This window comes from Neofelis nebulosa, chromosome 3, assembly GCF_028018385.1.
Source record: "Neofelis nebulosa isolate mNeoNeb1 chromosome 3, mNeoNeb1.pri, whole genome shotgun sequence".
NCBI lineage: Eukaryota > Metazoa > Chordata > Mammalia > Carnivora > Felidae > Neofelis > Neofelis nebulosa.
In genome coordinates, this window is record NC_080784.1 from 147555710 (window position 1) to 147579436 (window position 23727).

Sequence of the window (23727 nt, forward strand, 5' to 3'; positions counted from 1 at the left end):
GTGTATTAAAGTTATAAAGTGAGGGCGCCTAGGCGGCTCAGTTGGTTGAGTGTCCAACTTTGGCTCAGGTCATGATCTCCTTGTTCGTGAGTTCGAGCCCCCCCGTTGGGGGCTGTCAGAGCCTGGAGCCTGATTCAGATTCTGTGTCTCCCTCTCTGTCTGCCCCTCCCCTGCTCACACTCTCTCCCAAAATAAATAAGCATTAAAAAAAATTTTTTTAATAAAATAAAATTGCAAAGTCAGATGGAAAGAGTATGTCTACATGATATCAAGCATAAAAATCAATATACATGAATTCTGTCATTCAGCATTTAATAAATCTTTATTGAATAAGAGCCTACTCTGATCAAGTCTCTGTTCTAGCACTGGGAAGACAGTAATGAATAAAATAGACCAAAATTGCTGCCCTCATGGAGCCAATATTCTTATGGGAGGGAAACAGATATTGAAGATCGAAGGAATTTTAACAAATGATATATTTGGAAATTTAATATGAGATTTCCCACCGCATCCCCCATAAAACTATTTATGTAAAGATGTTTTTCCCCCTTTATTTGGCATGTTTCCATTTTTAGGAATAAGAATTTCTCTGATCATTTCATTCAACCAGTGTTCATAGGATTCTTACTATGTGCCAAACACTCTTCCAGGCACATGGAACGTAGTGCAAGCAAAATATACAAGCACACCTATTCTCATGGAGCTGCGGTCCGGTGAGAGAGACCGAATATAAGACAAATAAGTAAAATACGCGTAAGGTTAGATGGTGACTAAGGAGCAGAGATAAGAAAGCAGGATAGGAATGTTGGGAGAAGGCAGACCTTTAGATCAAGTGGTCAGGAAGGACTCCTTGTAAAAAGGACTTCTGAGTAAAACGTTAAAGAAAATGTGCTAACAGTGTGACAGTGGGGGTAGGGTAGGGGAGCTCATTCAAGACAGGGGGATGAGCAAGTGCAAAGGTCCTGAGGTGAGAATGTGTCTGACATATTCAAGGAACATTAGAGTCCAGGGGCTAGATAGTGTAGTGAGTGAAGGAAAGAATAGTCAGAAATGGATCAAAGGGAAACAGAAGACCAAATCACATCTGGCCTTTTAGGTCATCAGAAGGCTATTGGCTTTTACTCTGAATAATGAAAAGATAATTGGAGAGGGGCACCTGGGTGACTCAGTCGGTTGAACGTCCAGCTTTTGATTTCAACTCAGGTCATGATCTCACAGTTTGTGAGTTCAAGTCCCACATCAGGCTCTGTGCTGACAGTGAGGAGCCTGCTTGGGATTCTCTCTCTCTCTCTCTCTCTCTCTGCCCATCCCCAGCTCTCACTGTCTCTCAAAATAAATAAATAATCTTAAAAACATTTTTTAAAAGATAGTGGAGAGTTTTGAGCCAAGGAGAGATGATCATGTTTGCACCAAAATAATACCTACTGTTACAACAGACTACAGAATCAGAGAGGCTTTTAGGAGACTGTTGCAGTAATCCAGGGATGAGAGGATGGCTTGGACCAGTAGGTTAGGTAGGGTAAGGATCTTAGGCTGTGGTGGCAGGGGAGAGGAGAGAAGAGTGTCAGGAACCAGTATTCCCACGAGCCCAGCTGCCTCACAGGAAAAGTAACTCGGGAGCAGTGACCATTCCTGAACTGTGACTATACCGCTGGTGGGAAACACAATGTCAGGCACATACTACGTGCTTAATGTAGGCTGCTTAAATGTTGCAAAACCAAAAAGAAATGTGAAACCAAATCTCTATTTTATGGCTGTCTCCTGTCAACCAACAGTCTTCTCACCACTTTCCCCTCATTTTCCCTCCTTTGGTGATTTATTTGTGAATTAGCCCCTCCAGCATTTGTCGATGTCCCAAGAAGGCTTCCATTTTCAATGACCTGCATTAAGGTAAAACCACAGAACAGTAAGGATTCCATTGAGCCATTTCTATCTCATACCTTTGCGAGCTGAATGAATATTATTGCCTTTTACTGTCCAAGGGCATGAGTATAACCAAATGTAACTTTTTTTAGGGAACAACTCAACTCTTTATTGAAGACCTATAACATTTTTTACGAGAACCAGAAAAACCTGCATATTTTATGTGGACAGGTAAGCCCATGAAACTAATGCAAAATACGGTTTAATTCACAGAAAGAAATTCCATAGAGGTTATATAAAGGAATCAGGATGGGTTGGAGTCTATAATCTAGCAGCACAAGTGGTCTGGAAAAACAGGTGAATCTTTCACTGGATCATGACTTTCGTATTTAGACTCTATCACCAAATCCCAGTCCTGGGACATGTGACCTTTTAAGCAGCTTTGGGGACAGGAAAAGCATTTAAAAATCATTTTAATGACCTGTTTACTTTCTAGTTTTAAAACAGTGTATGAATAGATTTTGAACAGCAGTTCCACTAGAAAGCTATTATAATACTTTCTTGCAAATGTGCCAAAACAGATAGAGAAGGTGGTGTTATCCCGTGGTGACATCATTTGTAATGGAGAGAGTATCTTCAGTCCATACCAATGGGGGAATGCTCGAATAAATACGAGCAGGCTGTAACATAGTTTGATTTGGTTGTTAAGATGAATCAGATTCCAATGACTGTGTACTATGGTATAATAACAAATTTTAAAATGTGAAAGAAACACTTCAGAAAAGTCCTGAATCTAGAAAGTATTTTTAGGAGTGCAAACTGGCCTTAGACTTTTCCTTTCTTCCTTTTCTTCTCCTTTTTTGAATGCTTCGTTCTCCACAGATCTCTCCACTTAGCCTTGCATTCTAATGGGACTCGCTTCACATCGTTACAGTATCTTCCTGGCCGTAAGGAACATTGGAATTTTGTACCTCCTATTCAAATCTTCACAATTGATGGTACAACATTGAGTTTAGGCCACTGTGATTTGGCTTAAAATTGCAGTTGAACAGAGAGAAACTTACTAGCCACTCTGGCCTTTACTAGTGAAGTTAAATGATTTAGTTTGATTGAATATTTCAGTTACCTTCCCATACGTAATAGAAAAAGGAAATAACTAATCTCTTTACAAAGAAATGGGCCTAATTTTAAATTATTTCAATATCATCCTATATCTTAGATCTCTAATCTATATCATTGTGAAGATAATTTAAGAAAAAATCCAAACTTTAAAAAAATGACTATTTATATTTTAGTTCAAGTTTCTACAAAGTTCACGATGTGAAGAAGTTTGTTTCCTTGAGGAAAATGTTCGAATTTTGATGTTATGAACATATAATGTGAGGCATGTTCTTCCCAATTCTACAAATCAGTGTTCAATTTACCATACAAAAGTCATTTAATTTTTTTTTTAATTAAGTGAAGTAAAGTCCACAGTGAGACTGTCAGATTGCTTTAACCTTTCCAACTTTACTCACTGGTCAATGAAGTGAGAGTCCAGAATTCTCAAAGCATTCTGACTGAATTTCAATAATAGACACTGTTAAAGGGGGCAATATGGAGGACGACATGTAGCTTTCTTCATCTCTGGTTAATTAAGCAAATATTGATTGCCTACCATGTGCCAGACACTGTTGTAAAAGCTGCAGATAAAGCAATGAAGAAATGGGACATAATATCCTGCCTCGATGCTTCTTACACTAGAGCACACCGACAAGAAACGAAATATGTAGTATATCAAATGGTAATAAGGGCCAGGGACAAGAGCAAAGCAGGGAAGAGAGCTCAGGGATCTAAGTGGGGAAGGGGAAGAGGAGCATTTGACCTGAGACTCTGAAAGATGTGAAGAAGCAAACCTTGCAGAAGCCTCTGGGACGCACATTCGGGCAGAGACAGCAGCCCCAACAAGGGGCCGGAGCTGAACTAGTGTCGTTGAAGTACAGCAGGGAAGCCAGTGGAGCAGAAAGCTTGTGGGAATGGGGAATTAGTAGACGATGCAGCTAGAGAGATAACTGCAGAGGAAAGCACCAGAGCGTCTGGGTCTTTAGATCATTGTGAAGACCGGAGCGTGTACTTGGAATGAGATGGAAAGCCACTGGGGAGGTTTGGGCAGAACAGTGATATTATCTGAAAGGATTCACTTTACAAGAATCTCTCCAGCTATGGGGAATATATGAAAGGCCAAGAGAAGAATGAGAAAGAAAACTCCTGCAGTAATCCAGGCAAACAATGAAATGGCATGGACCAGAACCATGGTAGTGGATACAGTGAGTATAGTAGTCACGTTAGGGATATATTTTCAAGGTGGAGCTCATAGGATTTGCTGCTGCATCGGATGTTGAGTACAAAAGAAAGATTAAAGGTGACTCTAAAATTCCTGGCCTGAACAACTGGAAGGATAAGGCTGCTATTTACCCAGATGGGAACAGAATGACTTGGAGAGGAAAATATTCATGGGAGAAAGATCAAGAGTTAATTAGGAGCATCTTAAATTTGATGTCAGGAAGGCAGTCAGACGATTGGAGTTTAGGGGGAAGGTTTGGGCTAGAAATATAAAGTTGGAAGCTATTAGTTTAGAGATGGCATATAAGGATCTTAGAGACTGCCAAGGATACTGGTATAGATCTAGAAGAGAAGAAGCCTAAGGATTTAGACAATGAGATTAAGTTAGTGTAAACAAGCCTTCGGTGACATATTTAGTTCATCTATAGAGATGCTTTGTGAAATTAAAAAAAATATTCTTGTATTCCTGGGACACCTGGGTGGCTCAGTCGGTTGAGCATCTGACTCTTGATTTCAGCTCAGGTCATGATCTCACAGTTGTGAGATCAAGCCCCACATCGGTCTGGGCGCTGTGCATGGAGCCTGCTTAAGATTCTCTCTTTCCCTCTGCCCCTCCCCTGCTCATGGGCTCACGTGCACTCTTCCTCTCTGTCTCAAAAAGAAATATTCTGATATTCCTTACATGAGAAAACCTAACGTTGTCTGATAACAGTTGGAGTGTTTCTTCTTGAAAGCAAGAATGCGATCATCTCAGAAGAGCAGTTATTCTGTGAGTTTTTGATGTAGGGGATCAGTTGAAGTATAATTAAACAAAGAAGGGATGCTATACATCGGTAACTAAAAGTAGGACCTGCATCATGTGCTGCCATTTCAAAGACCAAATTATGTTTGGTTGTTCAAAACAACTGATGGGTATCCTGACCTCTCAGTAATCTGAAATGTGAACTCAAAAGCGGGAGAAAGGGCATAACTTTGTTTCAGGAGTGACTCTGAAGTTAGTTTATCAGCCCAAGAAATAATAAGCAACAACATTTATGAAGCGCTTATTAAATATCAGGTCCTATGAGTTAGGGACTATAATGATGTCCATTCTTCAGAAGCAGCAGGCTTAACTGTGTTCAGCATCTTGTCTAAGGTCACCCAGTGAGGAAGTGACAGAGCCCAGGTTCAAACACAGGTCTATCCAGTTCCAGAATCTGAAGTGTTCATTACACTCTCAAATAACAAGTCCTTTACATTTTCTGATAATTGATTTTTCATAAGAACAGTAGTTATTGGATGTTATAGTAATTATTGGATGGTTGGAATGTGATTTTTCTTGGTTTCTGTATTTTTTGAAACAATTTTTTATGTTATCATTTCTGTAATGATAGCATTACTTTAATAGCAGAAAGACTTTTACATATACAAACAAAAAATAGATTAGAAAATATATTCTATGCGGCTATGCTTTGGCATTAATATTTACACCCACAGAATAAGTAAGTGTTCACAGTCCGTGTTTGCATGGAATTTCCTTCTTTTGTTACATTTCCAACTTAAAAATTAGTCAAATGCTATTGATTTTTTCCAATATGTAATTTCTGTTATACATTTTACACTGTTGTTCATACATTTCTAACTCATTCTGCATAATAATTTCGTGAGTTAAAAATTTCCTGTTCAGAAATGAGCAAATAGCCACTAAATCTCTGAAAAGCTATTCTTCTGATTTCTAGTTTAGTATAGTTTTCAATTCTGCTTTAATTTTACGTTGAATAGAATTAAACTTCTACCTCATTGAAGAATCCTGGAGTTCAGAAAGCATTTTAACATGCTCTGCCCTCTGGTGGGCATATCATTACCATTATGACTTACTTTACTGGTTAGAGCTGTTTTCAAAAATAAAAGAATGTTTCCAAAATTGAATTATTTTGAGGATAAATTGAAAAGCCAAACAACCTTATCGGGGAATTTCTTTTTATCTATTAAAATGTCTTATAGACTTGATCTCTCCATTTTCAGTTAAAAGATTAACCTTCTATAAATAACACAAAAACAATGTTTGAGATGATTGGTTTCTTCTGCAGACAGAAGATGGCAAACTAATTGTTGAAGGAATGTTGGACATTTTCTGGGGAGTAAAACGGCCTATACAGCTAAAAATACAAGATGAGAAACAAATCCCTTCTTTTACTAGGTTGAAATCACCAGATGTCTTTCCCAAAAGGTAAGCTATCTTTCACTTTTTTTTTTTTAATGTTTATTTATTTTTGAAAGAGAGAGAAAGAGAGAGAGACAGAGTACAAATGGGCGGCGGGGCAGGGGGGGGGGGTTGCGCAGAGAGAAAGGGAGGCACACAATCCGAAGCAGGCTCCAGGCTCTGAGCTGTCAGCAGAGAGCCCGACACGGCTTTCAAACTCACAAACAGCGAGATCATGACCTAAGCTGAAGTCAGACGCTTAACCGACTGAGCCGCCCAGGCACCCCTATCTTTCACATTTTAACTCCTTAGAAGATCATCCTCATATTGACTTACATTTATTGTGTGCACTCTTAAAGATGGGAGCTCTAAAGCTTCTAACACCATCTCATTTAATCCCCAGCAATTCTGTGAAGTAGGTGTTCAGAACCCAGAGCTCTAAGGGTTTCGGTAATTTGTGCAAAATGTCTAATTACCATGTAGCAGGACTGGGCTGGACCTCAGGTGTACCTCTCTGCTGTGTTGTTTCTCTCCTGGAAGATTGCATTCCTTCGTTAGAAAAGACAAATTTCATTAGCCCGTTAGCCTGGCCTTGTCACCAAAAGGGGAGATAAAATTTAAATTTCTCTTTTCCTTGGAACAGAGGGCTCTTGCTGCTTTCTAGAAAGGAGATTTAATTATGCTCCACCTGACTGTCCTGATCTTGTTCAACAGGGCACAACAAAGTGCAGTTGGAGCTCAGTAACAATGTGAAACCGTTCTCTGTGTGGGTTTATGCAACTGTACCTTGAATACATTAAGTTGGGCTGATTTTTTTCACTATCCTTTGCAATTTTTATAAAAATAAATACTCTGAGAAGGACTCGTGCATGTAATTTTTTTTCCTTTTTTCTTCCTTCCTCCCCACTTTCCCTCCTTTTTAATCCTTAACTTTCTGACTCCTCCCCCTGTTGTGCGTCTGTGGGAGGACCAAGCCTTCTCTCCCATCCTGCCATCTATAACTGGATGGGCTGGGGTTCTAGGAAGAGGGGATGGAAAGAGAGCTGCCAGGACCTTTTCCTCAATCTGATCTTGGGCTATGAGCAAGGAAAACCAAGGATCGCCTTGAGGGAAGACCCACTTTTTCTCTGGACGCCCCGCTATGATTTGCACCTTGCCAATGTTCTCAAACATGATCCAGCAGTTCTGAACATTTCCTAATTCCCTACACATGCCATGCAGTCTCTTACTTTCCTGACTCCTGGAAAGTCTACTTGCATTTCAACATCGTTTGCCTGACTCCCCTCTCTCAGTCCTAGGAGACTCTGGTCAGGTAACACATTCTCCAGAAAACCTTTTTCTGACCCTTCAGTCTCTCCTAGGTGCACTGGCAATTTTTCAAAACACACCGTTAATTTTGTTTTTATGCACCCACCTCATGCTCTGGCCTGTGAGCTTTTTCAGGGTACGGAGCATGCCTTATTCGTCTGTTATTGGGGTGTGTAGCAGTGTGTCTGGAATGAAGAGAGTCGAAATACAAAATTGAATAAAGCCCCCATGATCCTGGTAGTTACATCACCTCTGCTCTGTTGTGAAAACTGCCTCTGTCTACCACTTCTGACTAGTCTCCCATCCAGGCTAAGGGTTGCCCATGGGCGAAGGGTCCCGTATTTGTGGAAGAGCAGAAAGGGGACCACAGACTTGGGCAGCCTAATGAAGCCCTGCAACCCTCCCCTTCAGGTCCTAGGTGACCGATGGGGCTGATGATTCTAAGTGACTAGGAGCATCCTTTAAAAGGAGAAATTACCCCTGGGCTCTGCTTTTAGATAACTGCACAAGAAATGAATTTGGTAAAATTAGCTATCATTAGTTATATTGCCGAAAAACTCATTGCAAAGTTCTCTGAGCAGCCGGCTGCTTTTGATGCAATTTAATTATTTGAGTCATGAAAACTTAATAAGTATGGCACATTAAGGGAAGATGTCAAGGAGATACAGTAAGGTACTTGTATTATCACATTGTCTTTAAAAAAAAAAATAGCTACCCCCAAGATATTTTTAATTTTTTCAAATTAAAATTCAAAACACTTGTTCCTAAAAATCCTCACTGTGGGGAAAAGTTTCAAGAGACCAGGTAGACAAAGTGATATTGATGCCCGTCCATATACTGTGGCAGATTAAAAGTTAATATTTTCACGATGTGCCTTCCATGGACACCAACTGTGGTTTTCATTGTTTATCAGCACATTGCTGTGAACCAAAGAGGAATTACCTCCCTTAGTTTAAAGTTGAGAAAGAATTCCCTAGAAAACTTTGCTTGCCCTTTACCACAGTAATGAAACTTACCAGGAGAACATATGAAGTGAAGGGCACACTTGTGGTGTATCAGATCTTTCTGGAGGTTGAGAATTATCAGAAAGAGATCCTACTGCTCTCACACTCAAAAGCAAGATTAGATTCAGTCACGATTCCTTAGCCAAGAATCCTCCGTGGGAAGCAGCTGAACACTCAGTGGGAAGGTGCATATAATTTGGAGTGGCTGTTCCTTGGCCTCTGTTCCTTAGTGGGGTGCAAAACCACCTAAGGTCCTGTCTTTGTTTCAGTCTGGTCCTAGACACCTTCACTCTGGTTGCCATGCTTAAGGGTGCATTCATTTAAATTCTGAGCCTTGAATGAAATCATATAAAGAAAGGGACTAGGGGCACCTGGGTGGCCTAGTAGCTTAAGTGTCCAGCTCTTGATTTTGGCTTCAGGTACGATCCCAAGTATGGTGAGATTGAGCCCTGCATCAGGCTCCGCACTGACAGTGTGGAGCCTGCCCGGGATTCTCTCTCTCTCTCTTTCTCTCTCTGTCCCTCCCATGTGTGCACATGCACATGCTCTCTCTCAAAATAAATAAACATTAAAAAAATAAAAGAAAAGGAACTATTCCCTCACTCTGTAACCCTCCTCAACCCTCCTTTCTCATACTGGGTTTCTGTGTGCAGAACTTTTTAATTTTTTTTTTTAAGTTTTACTTATTTATTTTGAGAGAGAGAGAGAGAGAGAGAGAGAGAGAGTCCCAGGCAGGCTCCGCAGAGTGCAGAGCCTGACTCGGGGCTTGAACTCATAAACAGATCAAGACCCGAGCCAAAAACCAAGAGTCAGATGCTCAATCGTCTGAGCCACCCAGGAGCCCCTGTGTGCAGAACTTCTACCTCTGGTCTCACATGGTCACTCATGTGGTATCTTCAGTGGGTGTGTGTAGAATAAAGGACGGGGGTGGAAGTTGTGTACTCGGCTGCAGGAAGGGCTGTGATCTTGTCTTTCTGTTCACCCATTGAGAGAATCATCAGTTTGTCATGCTAATTTGTTTTAATTATCTTGGAAATGAGTCACACTGAGTTAGCTTAAGGGGAGTGGTAGAAGCTTAAATATAAATCAGTCTGTTTGAACTGTGACCCCATATGATCCTTTATGGAAACAATTCTGTGGGAAGTACTTTGATCTCTCATATCTGGTCCAAGTATTTTGTTTTGCAATTTTTTCAAAACCTAAAACAAAACAAAACAAAACCACCAAGCCTTATTGAGGTTATGTTTACTTGCACTAGTTTTCATTGCTGTTTTTAATCTTTCTAAAATCAGCTTTCGCACATTTTGTACAAATCATGACAGAATGACATAAAGAGCAGAAACTGGACAGGTGTACATTTGAATAACATTTATAGTGTAGGTTTTTTTTTTTCTCCCAGCGCAGGTAGAAAAATAACCACATCCCATTTGTCTATCAAATTACTACCTCCTTTTTTATTTTGCAACTCATTTGAAAACTTGCCCACAGTTTAAATTTACCAACGTATACATCCTGAAGCATGGTCAGGGCAATGCTAACAGTCTTGTGCTTGAGCAAGTTAAACTATTTGATGTTGCATAAAGTTCCACCTAGTTTTCTTTGAACGACTCCGGGTTAACTGCCCTCAAGCGTAGCCATGTGCACAGTTGCGCGTGGGTGACTCTTCAAATTACACAATCCAGAGCTCAAAATTGGTGTTTTCTGCTAAGATGGGTAGAGAGGGGAAAGGGCCAGACACTCATATATGGAGCCATGTTTGTCCCCTGTATTTGTGTGACACCACTAAACTGTAAGAAAGTGAGGACAAGTGTCCAGTCTACCAAGATTACCAAGGATCTATAGAATACCATTGGCCAGGCACTCTTGGGCTTTCTCATCTTCCCCCATATGAAATAGCATCAGGCTGCCTTGCCGTTTTAGTTTCTGCTTTTTATTGATATTGGGCTTTTCCCATGACTACCACTCTTTCTGTGATAACAGCATCTGCTTCCTCTTGATAATTAAGTTCCTAGCGATTGGGGAAGATGAGCAATTTTATCTACCGTAAGAATAACTTGAATCTGGGTCAGGACCTGAAGAGGTTTCCCTTGGGTTAGTTATTATTACCTGTAGTTCTTGGACTTTTCTTACGTGTGTTTTAACTGGCTATGTTCTGGATAGTAGAGCTTACTGAAAAATTAACTAACAAATATGTTAAGATTACCTTGTTTACATTATAAGACTATTATGAGACTCAAATGACATAAAAGTTGTAAAAAGACACAAAAAGAATTCAAAGATCAAGGAGAAAATACTCGTGTTTGTCATATTCACCACCACTAGTCTGAATAAGCATTTTTTGTTATTGTTGCCACCAGTGACATTCGGATAGAAGCAATGTTACAAATGTCACATTTGGATAGAGCATATGCCACCACTTACAGTCTTTGGTCATAAGGAAAACAGACATTATGGAAGAGATTTTTAGTAAGAATAAGACCAATCCCAGCAATAACAGTATCCATTAACCTAGAGAAACCCAAGAATATCTTGGATCCCTAATGATTCTTCACCCATCATGAAATGGTACAGGTGACTCTGATGAAGAAGACAATGAAAATGATAACTTTGAACACATACTGAGTGCTTACTCTGTATTGGGCACTATTTCAAGAATTTTACACAAATTAACCCACTTAATCTTCTCAGCAACCTCACACTGTTATCATCCCCATCTTATAGATAAGGACGCAGAGAAGTGACGTGGCTAAGACCAGATAAATGAAGTAAAAGTGACTGTTGGTCCAGCTGGTAAAAATAAGTAGCTGCCCGGTTTTATGTATTGTAATTATTAGAATGCATTGAAAATTGTTAGTGTCCTATATATAAATCATGTTTTAGAAAAGAAGCCTCCCATACACTTTCCTCCTTTGTAAATTGCATTCTTAGTGGTAAAGAGCCTTAAAGGTAGGCACCGCATCTTATTGAGAGCCACTCTACCCAAAAATGCTTTGAATACAATAGGAACTCTAAGTATGTTGGCAGAATGAACAGTTTTATATCTAAACTCTCCTAAGAGCATTGTAAGGTATCTGTGTAATGATGGATTATGTTGGTTTCCACTAATTCCATTTACATACACACATTTTAGAGAATCTATATAACCTTGTATTTCAGGGTTTACTCAATTATTATATCAGATTTGCTCAAAATCAGTACAGGAATTATTTAAAATACCCACTGACCATCCCGGTATAAATATCATTTTAATAATACCATAAAATTGTTATAATTTAGGATATGCCTACCATAGTCCCTCAGTATTATATTAATACTCTAAATCTGAAAATCATCATAAGGCTTATTATGAATAGAATTGATGCCATTTACAAGATTTATTACTTTTCAGGGGAATGACACGCTGGGGGGAATTTGATGATCTTTACCGTATTAGTGAGCTGGACAGAACCCAGATTCCAGCATCTAAAGGAACAGATTCCCAAGAAGGTCAGTATCAAACTTTTATTAATGGAGAGACATTTTTTATGTAAGTCACGAATCCTAAACGTTTCTCTGAAATTTAACAGTTTACACACCACTATTTAATAAAACTCTTATGTTAAAAAAAAATCTCTTAGGATCATACTAATTTAAGTCACTACAGTGCTCATGTGATGTTTAAGAACTTTACTACATAAAAATACAATGATTTTTAAAATTACATCAAGTCACTTAGATTTACTAGGGTAGGGAAAGCTAATGGTTTGAATAAACTTGTATACATAAAATTCTTTAATATTTTCCCCAAAGTTGGGATCATTTATTATACTCAGCAGCTTTTTATATCAGACCAAGCCCCTCACATTAAATTCTACATCTTTTTAGAAGCTGAATGTCTTAGTTAATGGATATTTGCGTGACAACACTTCCCAGAAAGAGGCAAATATACTGGAGTCAATATATTTAATAGTTGTTTCAAGCATTTATTTGAAAAAGAGAAATCAACTTGAACATCGAATGAATTCATATCAAACATGACAAACCAATGGTAAATGGCAGCTCCTATGGCATGTGACATCAGTAGTCATAATGATGATGTGATAGTTGTAATATTACCAGCTGTCATTTACTGAGACTCTGATAAGTGTCCGGTATGATGTCATATATCTTACATAGATTTGGTTTTCATATAATATGTAGAGATACAAGGAGGAGCTGATGACTGGGGTTGGGAGCAGAGTTCATGTTTCTGGGGTGGCCGTATTACCAAGCTGACTTCAGACTGAAAATAGTACCCTGCCGACATTACCTTCATGAATGTACCAACAACTTCCGATGTTGAGTTATTTTTTCCAAACGTTTCTCAAGTCAGTCTTCTCTGCTGTCTCTGTAGCAACCCATATTCAATAACAACCATGATACTCCTTCCAGGATTCCCTTATTTTTGTGTGATGGCTCTTGGCATCTTTTATATTAGGGTCCTTCCAGTTAGCCCTTTGAAAACACTCATCTAAACCCAAGGGAATTCTGATTTCTAATTCTAAATTCTAAGTGAATTCTATGGTGTCTTGGCACCAGAGATACCACAAAAACCTAGTTGCAAAAGCACCAATGCTAGAAGAAAATGAAATCTCCCATGCCTATGGGTTGGTACTCTAATTACAATAGAAACTTCTTTAAAATCCCAAGGTTAAATGGAATACTATTTCCCACTGTTTGATGCATTGTAGTTCACTGCTTAGCTGCATATTTACTTATTAAATACATATACAAATTCACCCAAAGAGGTAGGCAGCTAAATGATATGGCCTTATAATCTTTATTCTTCCTAGATTATTTATCTTATCCCAGTAGCACTCTGAAGGCTTATGCAGATGAAGAGCCAGAATCCCCATTGCTCTATCGCACCATGAGTGAAGCAACCCTGGTGAGAAAAAGGATGAAGCCTCCAATGATGGACAGAAAAGACAGACAGAAGCATAGGGCCTCTATTAATGGGCACTTCTATAACCATGAAGTGAGTTTTGATTCCTCTAATGTCATTTGAAAATGATGTCTATTTTTTTTATTTTTTTTAACGTTTTATTTATTTTTGAGACAGGGAGAGACAGAGCATGAACAGGGGAGGGTCAGAGAGAGGGAGACACAGAATCTGAAACAGGCTCCAGGTTCCGAGCTGTCAGCACAGAGCCCGACGCGGGGCTCTAACTCACGGACCACGAGATCATGACCTGAGCCGAAGTCGGACGCTTAACCGACTGAGCCACCCAGGCGCCCCCCGAAAATGATGTCTATTTTAACAACACCACTCAATTCAACTTACAATTAAAAATAGTACTAATAAAATAGTGGTAGTGTATTTAATATTTATTGGGTACTCTCTATGTGTTAGGTGTTAAACTGTTTTAAATTGGATTTTGATGGATTATCTCATCAATCACTAAAACAATTCTTTGAAACAGGTACCATTATTTTCCCTACCTTACGTGAGTTAACTGAGGTTCACAGCGGTTAAGTAATTTGTCTTAGGTCATATTACTTTTAAGTAGCAGATCGGAATTTGAATCCAGCTTTGTCTGACTCCAGAACCGTTATTAACCACCGTGATGAGTGAGCCCTATCTAAGTGGCAGGGTCTGTACCAAACACTGGGGATCTGAAGATGATTCCGATGATGCCTCTGCCAGCATGGAGCTCAGGTGTTGGGCAAAGAAATCAGTAATCGACAAATGTCATTAGAATAATGTAAATGCTACAATGGAGATTGGTTCAAAGTACATTTGAACATTAACATTTATTTTTTTTTTTAATTTTTTTTTCAACGTTTTTTATTTATTTTTGGGACAGAGAGAGACAGAGCATGAACGGGGGAGGGGCAGAGAGAGAGGGAGACACAGAGTCGGAAACAGGCTCCCGGCTCCGAGCCATCAGCCCAGAGCCTGACGCGGGGCTCAAACTCACGGACCGCGAGATCGTGACCTGGCTGAAGTCGGACGCTTAACCGACTGCGCCACCCAGGCGCCCCTGAACATTAACATTTAAATAGAGGGGAAAAAACTCCATAGACCTATTATTCCAATAAATCAAACTTCTCATTTTGTCACATCTCCTTCCAGGTCTTGTACATATACACATATTTTTTATGCAAGGATTTTTATGCAAGGATTAGTTGTTTATAATTTTTATTCTGACATAATTTTTATTCTGATTTTTCACTTAATGTGTTAAATTTATGTGTTTCTTTTCCACAGTTTTTGTAAGACATTTCACTTTGCCGAAGGTAGGCAATGTGTCGTCTTTTTTTTTTTTTTTAACTCAAATTTTTCATTGTCTGGTACTTCAGCAATTATTCATTCATTCATTTAATAAATACTTAAAGAGCTCTTGCTCTGTGCCAGGTACCATTCTAAGCCCTTTCATACAAAATGTTAACTCATTCATCGTAAGCTTTTTTCCTGTAGGGCTTTCTACCTTATTCCTTCCTCTACCCTTGGGAGCATATCCACAGTGTGCCTTTGGAGACTGGTGGGGAGAAACCTCCTTCGTGAATTCTTTGTTCAAATTAGATATCTTCCTGGCTCAAGCATTTACCCTTCGCCATAAAGTAATTTTGACAATCCCCTATAGATGTGCAATGACCAATTGTCCTGGTTTCTATTTCTCAGAATCATGCCGTGTCATCATCTTGTAGGGTGATTTGTGTTAAAGAAGGCTGTGAAAGCCACATTGTTCCAAATGAGCGGCTTCCAGATGGGACCCCTGTACTAAGAATGAAATTGGCACTAAGTGGGCAGCACGGTGTAGTGGCTAAATGCTTGGGTGCCGGAGCTTGACAACCTGATTTCAAATTCTTGCTGAGCAAAGTTTCAAACTACCTCCATCTCTTAGCCTTTATCATTCCTACTTTACAAGGTTGTTGATGGGACTAAATGGAATAAGGGGAGCTAAGCACTTAGCACAGCGTCCGGCACAAAGGAAGAACTCAATTTACATTAGCTTTATTGTCGTTCGTTAAAAGAGATCAAGCTGGAACTACACATATTTCATACAGATGCCAGTCACTGCATTGTAATAACTAGCAGGAAAAAAAACCCCAAAAAACATTCTATCCATGGATGGGCAGTGAGAGGCATCTAGGAGTTTAAGTTGATAGAGTCATTAGATGTGTTTTTATATCATGATACCTCACGATAACACCAATATTGTTAGGACACGAATAACACTCATTTTAGAGGGTTAGATTATGATATTTGTATATAAGTTATGACTATTGACTTGACCTGTGGTATATTTCTATCCGTGCAATAAGGATAGATGATTTTATTTCATGATGTGTTTTGGCCAACAAAACTAATCTAAAACTCTGAAAAACATGATTCCAAATTCATTGTATGTTGGTACTTTAGATGGGCTCTTGGGGTCATCTAGTCCCACTCTCTTATTTTACAAATGAAATCCTTGAGGCCTCTTTAGGCCTCAATGTGAAGTGAGTTGACAAAGTTGGAGTTAGAAGACACTATGATCCAGTTCTCCTAAATCCTAATCTAGTGCCGTTGCCAAACTCCGTAAAGATTCTTCTTATAGACAACATCAAGCCACATACGTAACATATCCTTGCCTTAGTGCCAGATGAACGTATGGCTCTCCAGGGCTCCACAGAACTCATAAGCACTGGTCTTACGTGTCACAGAGTGATTCATCAATGCCTCACAATGTCCACAAACATTGAATTTTCCCATACTTAGCAAGAGTTTATTCCAGACGGCCTCCATATATCTACTTTGAAAAATTATTTCCATATCCATATTTCTACTCACACAAGTGCTGTGCATATATGCACTTTAGTGTTTATTTTGACATTTATTTACTGGTTTCCCAATATAAGGCTCATCTATCTAACATTCCACTGAGCCACCCAGAACCCACCCATCTCCATGTCTGCTGAACCCACCACCCCCCTCTTCTAGAGTCTTGGAACACTATTAATATTACGTTTTATTTGTTCTTAGCTATAGTTAATTTATTTTAAATATTTGAATCACATTGAAGAATGGTATGATTATCTAGTGAAAATGTTTTGAACATCCTCAAATGATGTCTTACCTAACTTAATTCTAGAAACAATGTAAAGTTGCTTAAAAGGATGCGTAGTATCCAACAACAAAGAAAGCAAACACGAGAAAACAAAACTTTTAAATTGGTGATTTGTGATTTTTCTTTCTTTGCCCATAAGAAGGCCAGTTTCACCAGATGCTCAATATCACTCATCATTGGGGAAATACAAATCAAAACCACATTGAGATACCCCCTCACACTGGTCAGAGTGACTAAAATTAACAACTCCGGAAACAACAGATGCTAGCGAGGATGTGGAGAAATGGGAACCGTCTTGCACTGTTGGTGGCAATGCAACCTGGTGCAGCTGCTCTGGAAAACAGTGCGAAAGTTCCTCAAAAAATTAAAAATAGAACTACCTTACAACCCAACAATAGCACTACTAGGAATTCATCCAGAGGATACAGGAGTGCTGATTCACAAGGGCACATGTACCCCAATGTTCATAGCAATGCTTTCAACAACAGACAAATTATGGAAAGAGCCCAAACTTCCATTAACTGATGAATGGATAAAGATGTTGTACACACACACACACACACACACACACACACACAAACACACAATGGAATACTACTCATCAATCAAAAAGAATGAACTGGAGGATATTATGCTAAGTGAAATAAGTCAGTCAGAAAAAGACAGATATCATATGTTTCACTCTCAGTTTGAGAAACTTAGATGACCATAAAGGGAAGGGAAGGAAAAGTAAGTTACAGAGAGGGAGGCAAACCAAAAAGATTCTTAAATACAGAGAACAAACTGAGGGTTGATGGGGGTGAGGGGTGGCCAAGACTACACTGTGTACACTGTGTGTTAGCTAACTTGACAATAAAGTATTAAAATATAATATAATATAATATAATATAATATAATATAATATAATATAATATTGGGCTCCTCAAAAAAGAAGTAGGAGAAGGAGAAGGAGGCCAGTTTCACCATATTGATTCTTGTTAGTTTGATGTAAGTTTAAGAATTTCCATGGCAATATTTTGTTGTTGTTGTTTCTAGACATCAATTTTCACTCCAGCCTTTGGATCAGAAACTAAAGTCAGAATAAACAGTAATATGAGAACTGAAGAAGTAATTGAACAACTTCTCCAAAAATTTAAGGTAATCTTTATCACTAAACTGAGCTATAACTGTCTTGTATATATGTTAACTATAGGTACATAAATGTACTCTTCTGAAAAAGACCTATGAACATGTACATATAAATTAAATGGTTCGTTTCCGAAGAATTCTTTCTCACGAATAACACCTTTTCATAATTGGGCCTTAAGAGATTATATTATTCTCTCAACAGGGAGCAAAAAAGGATTCTTGTCTAAAAGTGTATAACAAAAGTGAGGAAAAATATACAGATTTGGGGCCTGGCTGGCTCAGAAAACATCTGCCAATGACCAGTCAATCAAATATGAAAGAATTCATGTCTGCTTATTTTTTTTTCCATTGACAGATTGAAAATAGTGCCCAGGATTTTGCACTTTACATTATTTTTGCAACAGGAGGTAAGCGTGATCCCTCTTTTTACATGATTCCAGTATGTTACAGTTTTCTGCCCACAGGGGAGGCCCAAGAGCAGCTAACCCTCTTTCTGTGGAAGAAAGGGAAGGAAGGGAAGAAGAAGAAAAGTGGGGAGGGTATTTTAGAAGGTTATTCAGATTGCACAGTTTCAGAGGTAGATAACCTATGAATAAGATATCCTAGAAGAGTTTATAATACAAAAGAGTTTGCTTTTTGGCCAGACATCAAATTACCTGAATGGCAGTCAGTGCCTGGGAGAGTCTATGGAGAGTTCCAAAGAATTGTTACACACTGAAGTCCTTGACTTCTGGACCTCTTTCTTTTTGGCTTTCCCTTCTCCTTCTAGCTCTTACTGCAGTCATCAATGCATACCATTTATCTCTGATCTTGTTATTACCTCTTTCTTACACAGTGTCTGACACACTGTAGGAGCGTTCTCTCTTCCTCAGTAGAGAAAAATATGCAGAAGTTGGTGGTAGGGAGTAAAAGGTTGGCATTGGGAAGTGGCTATATGTGGGGTGCTGGGAACAGGATGGAAGAGAGATTAGAGAAAAATCTAAGGCAATAGTGAAATGATCTTTTTGAAAACTCTTAAGTTGAAAAAAATTATATATTAAATTGTAGAAATATCTCCAGTTAGAGTTTAAGTGTCAGAATGTTTGAGCTGGAAATTGAACAGAATAAAATAATACATTTTGATACCAGGACAACTGTAAGAAAATGGAAGTCGGATCTTCAAACATATACAAAATTAAAGTCCTTATTAATTTAAAGCTTAAATGTAAGAAATATAATATAAAGTTTAAAAATTCTAAGGGTGTGTGTATATATTCATATTCTAATTGTTTAGGAAAAAACTAAAAGGTATAAAATAAAAAGCAGAGACAAGGGCGCCTGGGTGGCTCTGTTGGTTAAGCGTCCGACTTCAGCTCTGGTCATGATCTCACAGCTCATGGGTTCGAGCCCCACGTCAGGCTCTGTGCTGACAGCTCAGAGCCTGGAGTCTGCTTCAGATTCTGTGTCTCCCTCTCTCCTCTGACCCTCCCCCACTCACACTCTGTCTGTCTCTCTCTCAAAAATAAATAAAATGTTTAAAAAATTTAAATAAATAAAAAGCAGAGACAGACTTATAAAAATGTAAAAGATAGAAACAGCAAATTATGAAAAATATCAGATAAAAATTTAATACGTATAATATCAAATAGTTTTAGCAAAGTGACAACAAAAAGACAACCCAATGAAAATAGAACCCACAATGCAATATTATCTCATATTTATCGGATTGGCGAAATGTTTTTGAAGGATTCTACCTATGTGTGGTGTGGTGAAGGGTAAAAGGGTATTTTCATGCAGTTTTGGTGAAAATATGGCCGTCTTTACTTTTTTGGAACTCATTCTAACAATATTATTAAAATTTACAGTATAAGTACCCTTTAACCTGGCAATGCCACTGCTGAGAATCTATTCCACAAAACTAAAAGGACCAGTACCTATAGATTTATGTGCAAGGCTATTTATAATGACAAAAAATTAAAGACAAAGTCACCTATCACAGAAGAATGATTGAATAAGTGGTTATGCAGCCATTAAATGGAATGTGTCAGATTATACCAGTTAAATGGAGGGGATTCCATAATATATATTACATGAAAAATGCAACATGACTAAAAATGTATATCATATGATCCCATTTTTCTAGAGGAATTACAAACCCCTATTTAAATATAGGGGTATATATGATCATATGATCAGGAAGAAAGGTATGAAATGATAAATATGAAGTCACTGACACCACTTACCCCGTTAGGGGGTCAGGACAATGCAGGAAAGAGGATGGAAGGAGGAGGAGCACAGAAGGAAAAACAAAAACAACAAGTAAATCATTTTTTAAAAATATGTCTGCGATAAAAATAGCAAGTATGACATGACCACCTGTATGTATTGTGTGTTTGTGTGCGTGCATAAAGAGATATACGAAGGGTTGGCCACACAGAGGGTAAGGCTGATTGTCTCAGGGTTCTGGGATTCCAGGTGACTTTTACTTTCTGCCTTTTGCTTTTCCCCATAGTTTCAATTCCAGTAGCATATGTGGTTTTTTAAGACTTTACTGGGGAAGGGGCACCCAGGTGGCTCAGTCAGTTAAGTGTCCCTCCGACTCCTGCTCAGGTCTTGATCTAGTGGTTTTTGAGTTTGAGCCCCACGTTGCACTCCCTCTGACACGTTGGAGCCTGCTTCGGATTATGTGTCTCCCTCTCTCAACCCCCTCCCCACTTGCTCTCTGTCTGGTCTCTCTCTCTCAAAAATAAAACATCAAAAAAAAATTTTTTTTAACTTTATTGAGGAATAATTGGGAATAATTGACAAATATAATTGCTATATTGAAAGTACAATGTGATGATCTGATACACATATACATTATGGGATGATTACCAAGATCAAGATAATTAACATATCCTCACATCACATAATTAAGGCTTTTTGGGTATGTGTGAGAATGCTTATGATCTACTCTCAGCAACTATCAAATGTACAATACAATACTATTAACTCTGGTCACCAAGCTGGAGATTAAATCCTCAAAACTTATTTATACAATAACTGAAAATTTGTACATATATCCCCCTCGTTTCTCTCCCTGATAGAATTCTCCATGAATTATTTTTATAATTAGAAAAAAAATGTTTATTTTCACCACAGAACTGTAGTTCTTTAAAACTTTATCTGTGAAAATCATGTTTTATTTTGTTTTTCGTGTCAAAAATGCTTGCACACAAAATCCAGAACAGAAGATAACTCTAAGTAGCACCTTTTAGGGATCAGGAACAGAGAAAAAAATGGAACCTATAGCACCTGTTTAGGTATTAATCTGGAAAATAAAGGCAGGTGCATTTTAACACCTCGTATCTACTAAGCCCAGGATCTATAACAGTGTTTTTCAAATTCTAGTGCACTTCGGGATTACCTGAGAAGTTCATTTAAAATACAGATTCCCAAACCCCTCCAGATCTAGGAACAGTCTGGGAATATGTATTTCTTAATAATTATCCCAGAAGCAAATTCATGAAGCAAGAAACCTTGCTCTGGAATATTAAGAACGCAACAAACAGAGGAGGCAGTTATACCACATGTAGAGGTCAGAAGAGGATTCTAGTATGTTATTAAGATGCGCTAAATTACCGGGGCTGTAGCCTTGCCTCAGAAATGCGGAGGAATTAAAACAATGAACTCTGACTCTGTGGAAACAAGAACGGACAATATTACTGACTTTTTCCTGGGGGAAGTCCCACCCAGGGGATGAGCACAGTTCTGATTCTTGAAACTTTTAAGTGCCTGACATAATTGATTTCCTAGATGACAGCGTAGAAAGGACTAACTGGTCTACCCGTTTCCCTTTTCAGTCTCTTTCAACATAGCAGACAGATTGCTCTTTTTTTTTTCCTTATAATTTATTGTCAAATTGGCTTAAATACAACACCCAGTTCTCATCCCAACAAGTGCCTCAATGCCCATCCCCCATTTTCCCCTCTCCCCCACCCAGACAGATTGTTCTTTAACAATAGAAGTCAGACAATGTCATATCACTTCTCATCCTCCAGGGGTCTCCCTTCCCGCAATAAAGCCAGAGTCTTTATGCTGGTCCCAGTACGTGTTCACTTCAACATTTAATATTCCTTTCCTCATCTTTATGTTAGCTTCCCTGGTCCCTTGCTTCTCTTTGATATCATTAGGCATGCACTGACCTGTAGGATGTTCTACTTATTTACTTACTGTGTTTGGAACACACCTCCCCGAGAGCTCCATGGTTCCATACCACATCTGCTTCTGGTTGTTTTCAAATGTTACATCTTCAGTGAAGCCTTTCTCAGCCACCCTACCAATAATTGCATACTTGTCCCCTGTACACACCTATTTACACAGACCCATACTTTCTATCCCTCTCCTTGCTTTATTTTTCTTCTGAGTACTTATCTGCTTCTGGTTGTTTTCAAATGTTACATCTTCAGTGAAGCCTTTCTCAGCCACCCTACCAATAATTGCATACTTGTCCCCTGTACACACCTATTTACACAGACCCATACTTTCTATCCCTCTCCTTGCTTTATTTTTCTTCTGAGTACTTATCACTAATACATGATATGTTTTATTGGTTTATCCTCCTTATTGTCTGTGTCCTCCACTAGAACGTAAGTTTCGTAAGTGGATTTTACTCTGCTTTGTTTTGGAAGGTGCCCAGCACAGAGAACAATGCCTGACACATAGTAGGAACTCAAAAAATATTTGAGAAAGGAGGAAAGGAGACGAATGTAAGGACACAGTGTTCTGTTTGTGCTTCATTCTGATAAAAATGAAATGACAGATGTGAAATTATTTTGACAGAAAGTTGGAAGTGCTTTTGTGAGTGGGAGTATTTATAACTTTTGGAAATTTGAAATTCTTGGAATATACCAAATTGGAAGTTGTTTCCTTTCTCATCTCATTATCATGGCATGGATGAAGCCCACAGATGAATGAAATAATAAAAACACTGACCTGTGATGTGAAAGACATTCTCAACAAGTTTTTAAGGAAGATCCAAGGATTTGATTGAGATGAGAAACAAAGGGATAATTGAGGATAGTTATAAAGTTTTGGACCTAAACAACTGGAAAGATGGAAATACATTAACTGAACTAGGAAAGAATTAATAAATATTTGTTGAATGAATGAATGAATGACAAATGATGAAGAATTTTTAGGTGTGTCGCTTGGTAAAAGCATAAATGGCACTGGAGATTTGTCTGAACATCCAAGCTAAAGGCAAGACTGAATTATCTGAGATATAAATCAAACCTTAAGATCTAGCAAGAGAAAGAAGTTCTCTTTGGGTTCTTTTAAAGGTTTTACTTTTAATTTACTCCTTTGAATGAGTGCCTCCTGTTGTATGTTCTTCTTAGGTCTTCTCCCCACGTGAGCTAAAGAAAGAAAATGAGTGGACAACTTGTCTTTCTTCTTTTTCTCTAGGATGGACTGCTAACTATAGTTGATTCCTGTTTTCATTTGTAGAGCGGAGGCGGCTAAAGAAGACAGATGTCCCGCTACTGCATAGGCTCGTGCAGGGACCTTCCAAAGAGAATGCTCGCATTTTCCTCATGGATAAAGATGAAAAAGAAATTAGCAGTGATGTATGGATACTGTCACCCTGAATCTCTCTTTGCTTCCTCCTGACTCAGCACCTCTCACAGAATCTGCATTCTTTTTTGTTTTGTTTTGTTTTGTTTCCCTTTTCAGGTGGCTCAGTACATTAACTTTCATTTCCCTCTCCTGGAATCCATCCTTCAAAGATTAAATGAAGAAGAGAAAAGAGAGATTCAAAGAACAATAACAAAGTAAGTTGGGAGTATGTATGCTGGGTGCCTATTCCTATAAGAGGTTCAGCGCACAAATT

General features: G+C 38.6%; 1 protein-coding gene and 1 long non-coding RNA gene across 4 annotated transcripts in view; one reads left to right on the forward strand and one right to left on the reverse strand.

Moving 5' to 3' along the window:
- The window catches only part of RASSF6 (Ras association domain family member 6), a 49370-nt gene that overhangs the window by 24878 nt on the left and 765 nt on the right, over positions 1-23727 (forward strand). For all 3 annotated transcript variants that reach the window (XM_058722297.1, XM_058722296.1, XM_058722298.1), the window contains 8 exons: positions 2016-2094; positions 6255-6394; positions 12068-12165; positions 13491-13675; positions 17787-17888; positions 18235-18286; positions 23346-23464; positions 23571-23668. In XM_058722297.1, coding sequence (XP_058578280.1) covers positions 2016-2094; positions 6255-6394; positions 12068-12165; positions 13491-13675; positions 17787-17888; positions 18235-18286; positions 23346-23464; positions 23571-23668 — 873 coding nt within the window. The remainder of the gene's footprint in view (positions 1-2015; positions 2095-6254; positions 6395-12067; positions 12166-13490; positions 13676-17786; positions 17889-18234; positions 18287-23345; positions 23465-23570; positions 23669-23727) is intronic.
- LOC131507470 (uncharacterized) lies at positions 1792-13471 on the reverse strand. The gene is made up of 4 exons (XR_009259504.1): positions 12968-13471; positions 7782-7860; positions 6844-6916; positions 1792-1880 (listed from the first exon to the last, which is right to left on the reverse strand). It is a non-coding gene; the product is annotated as an uncharacterized LOC131507470 (long non-coding RNA).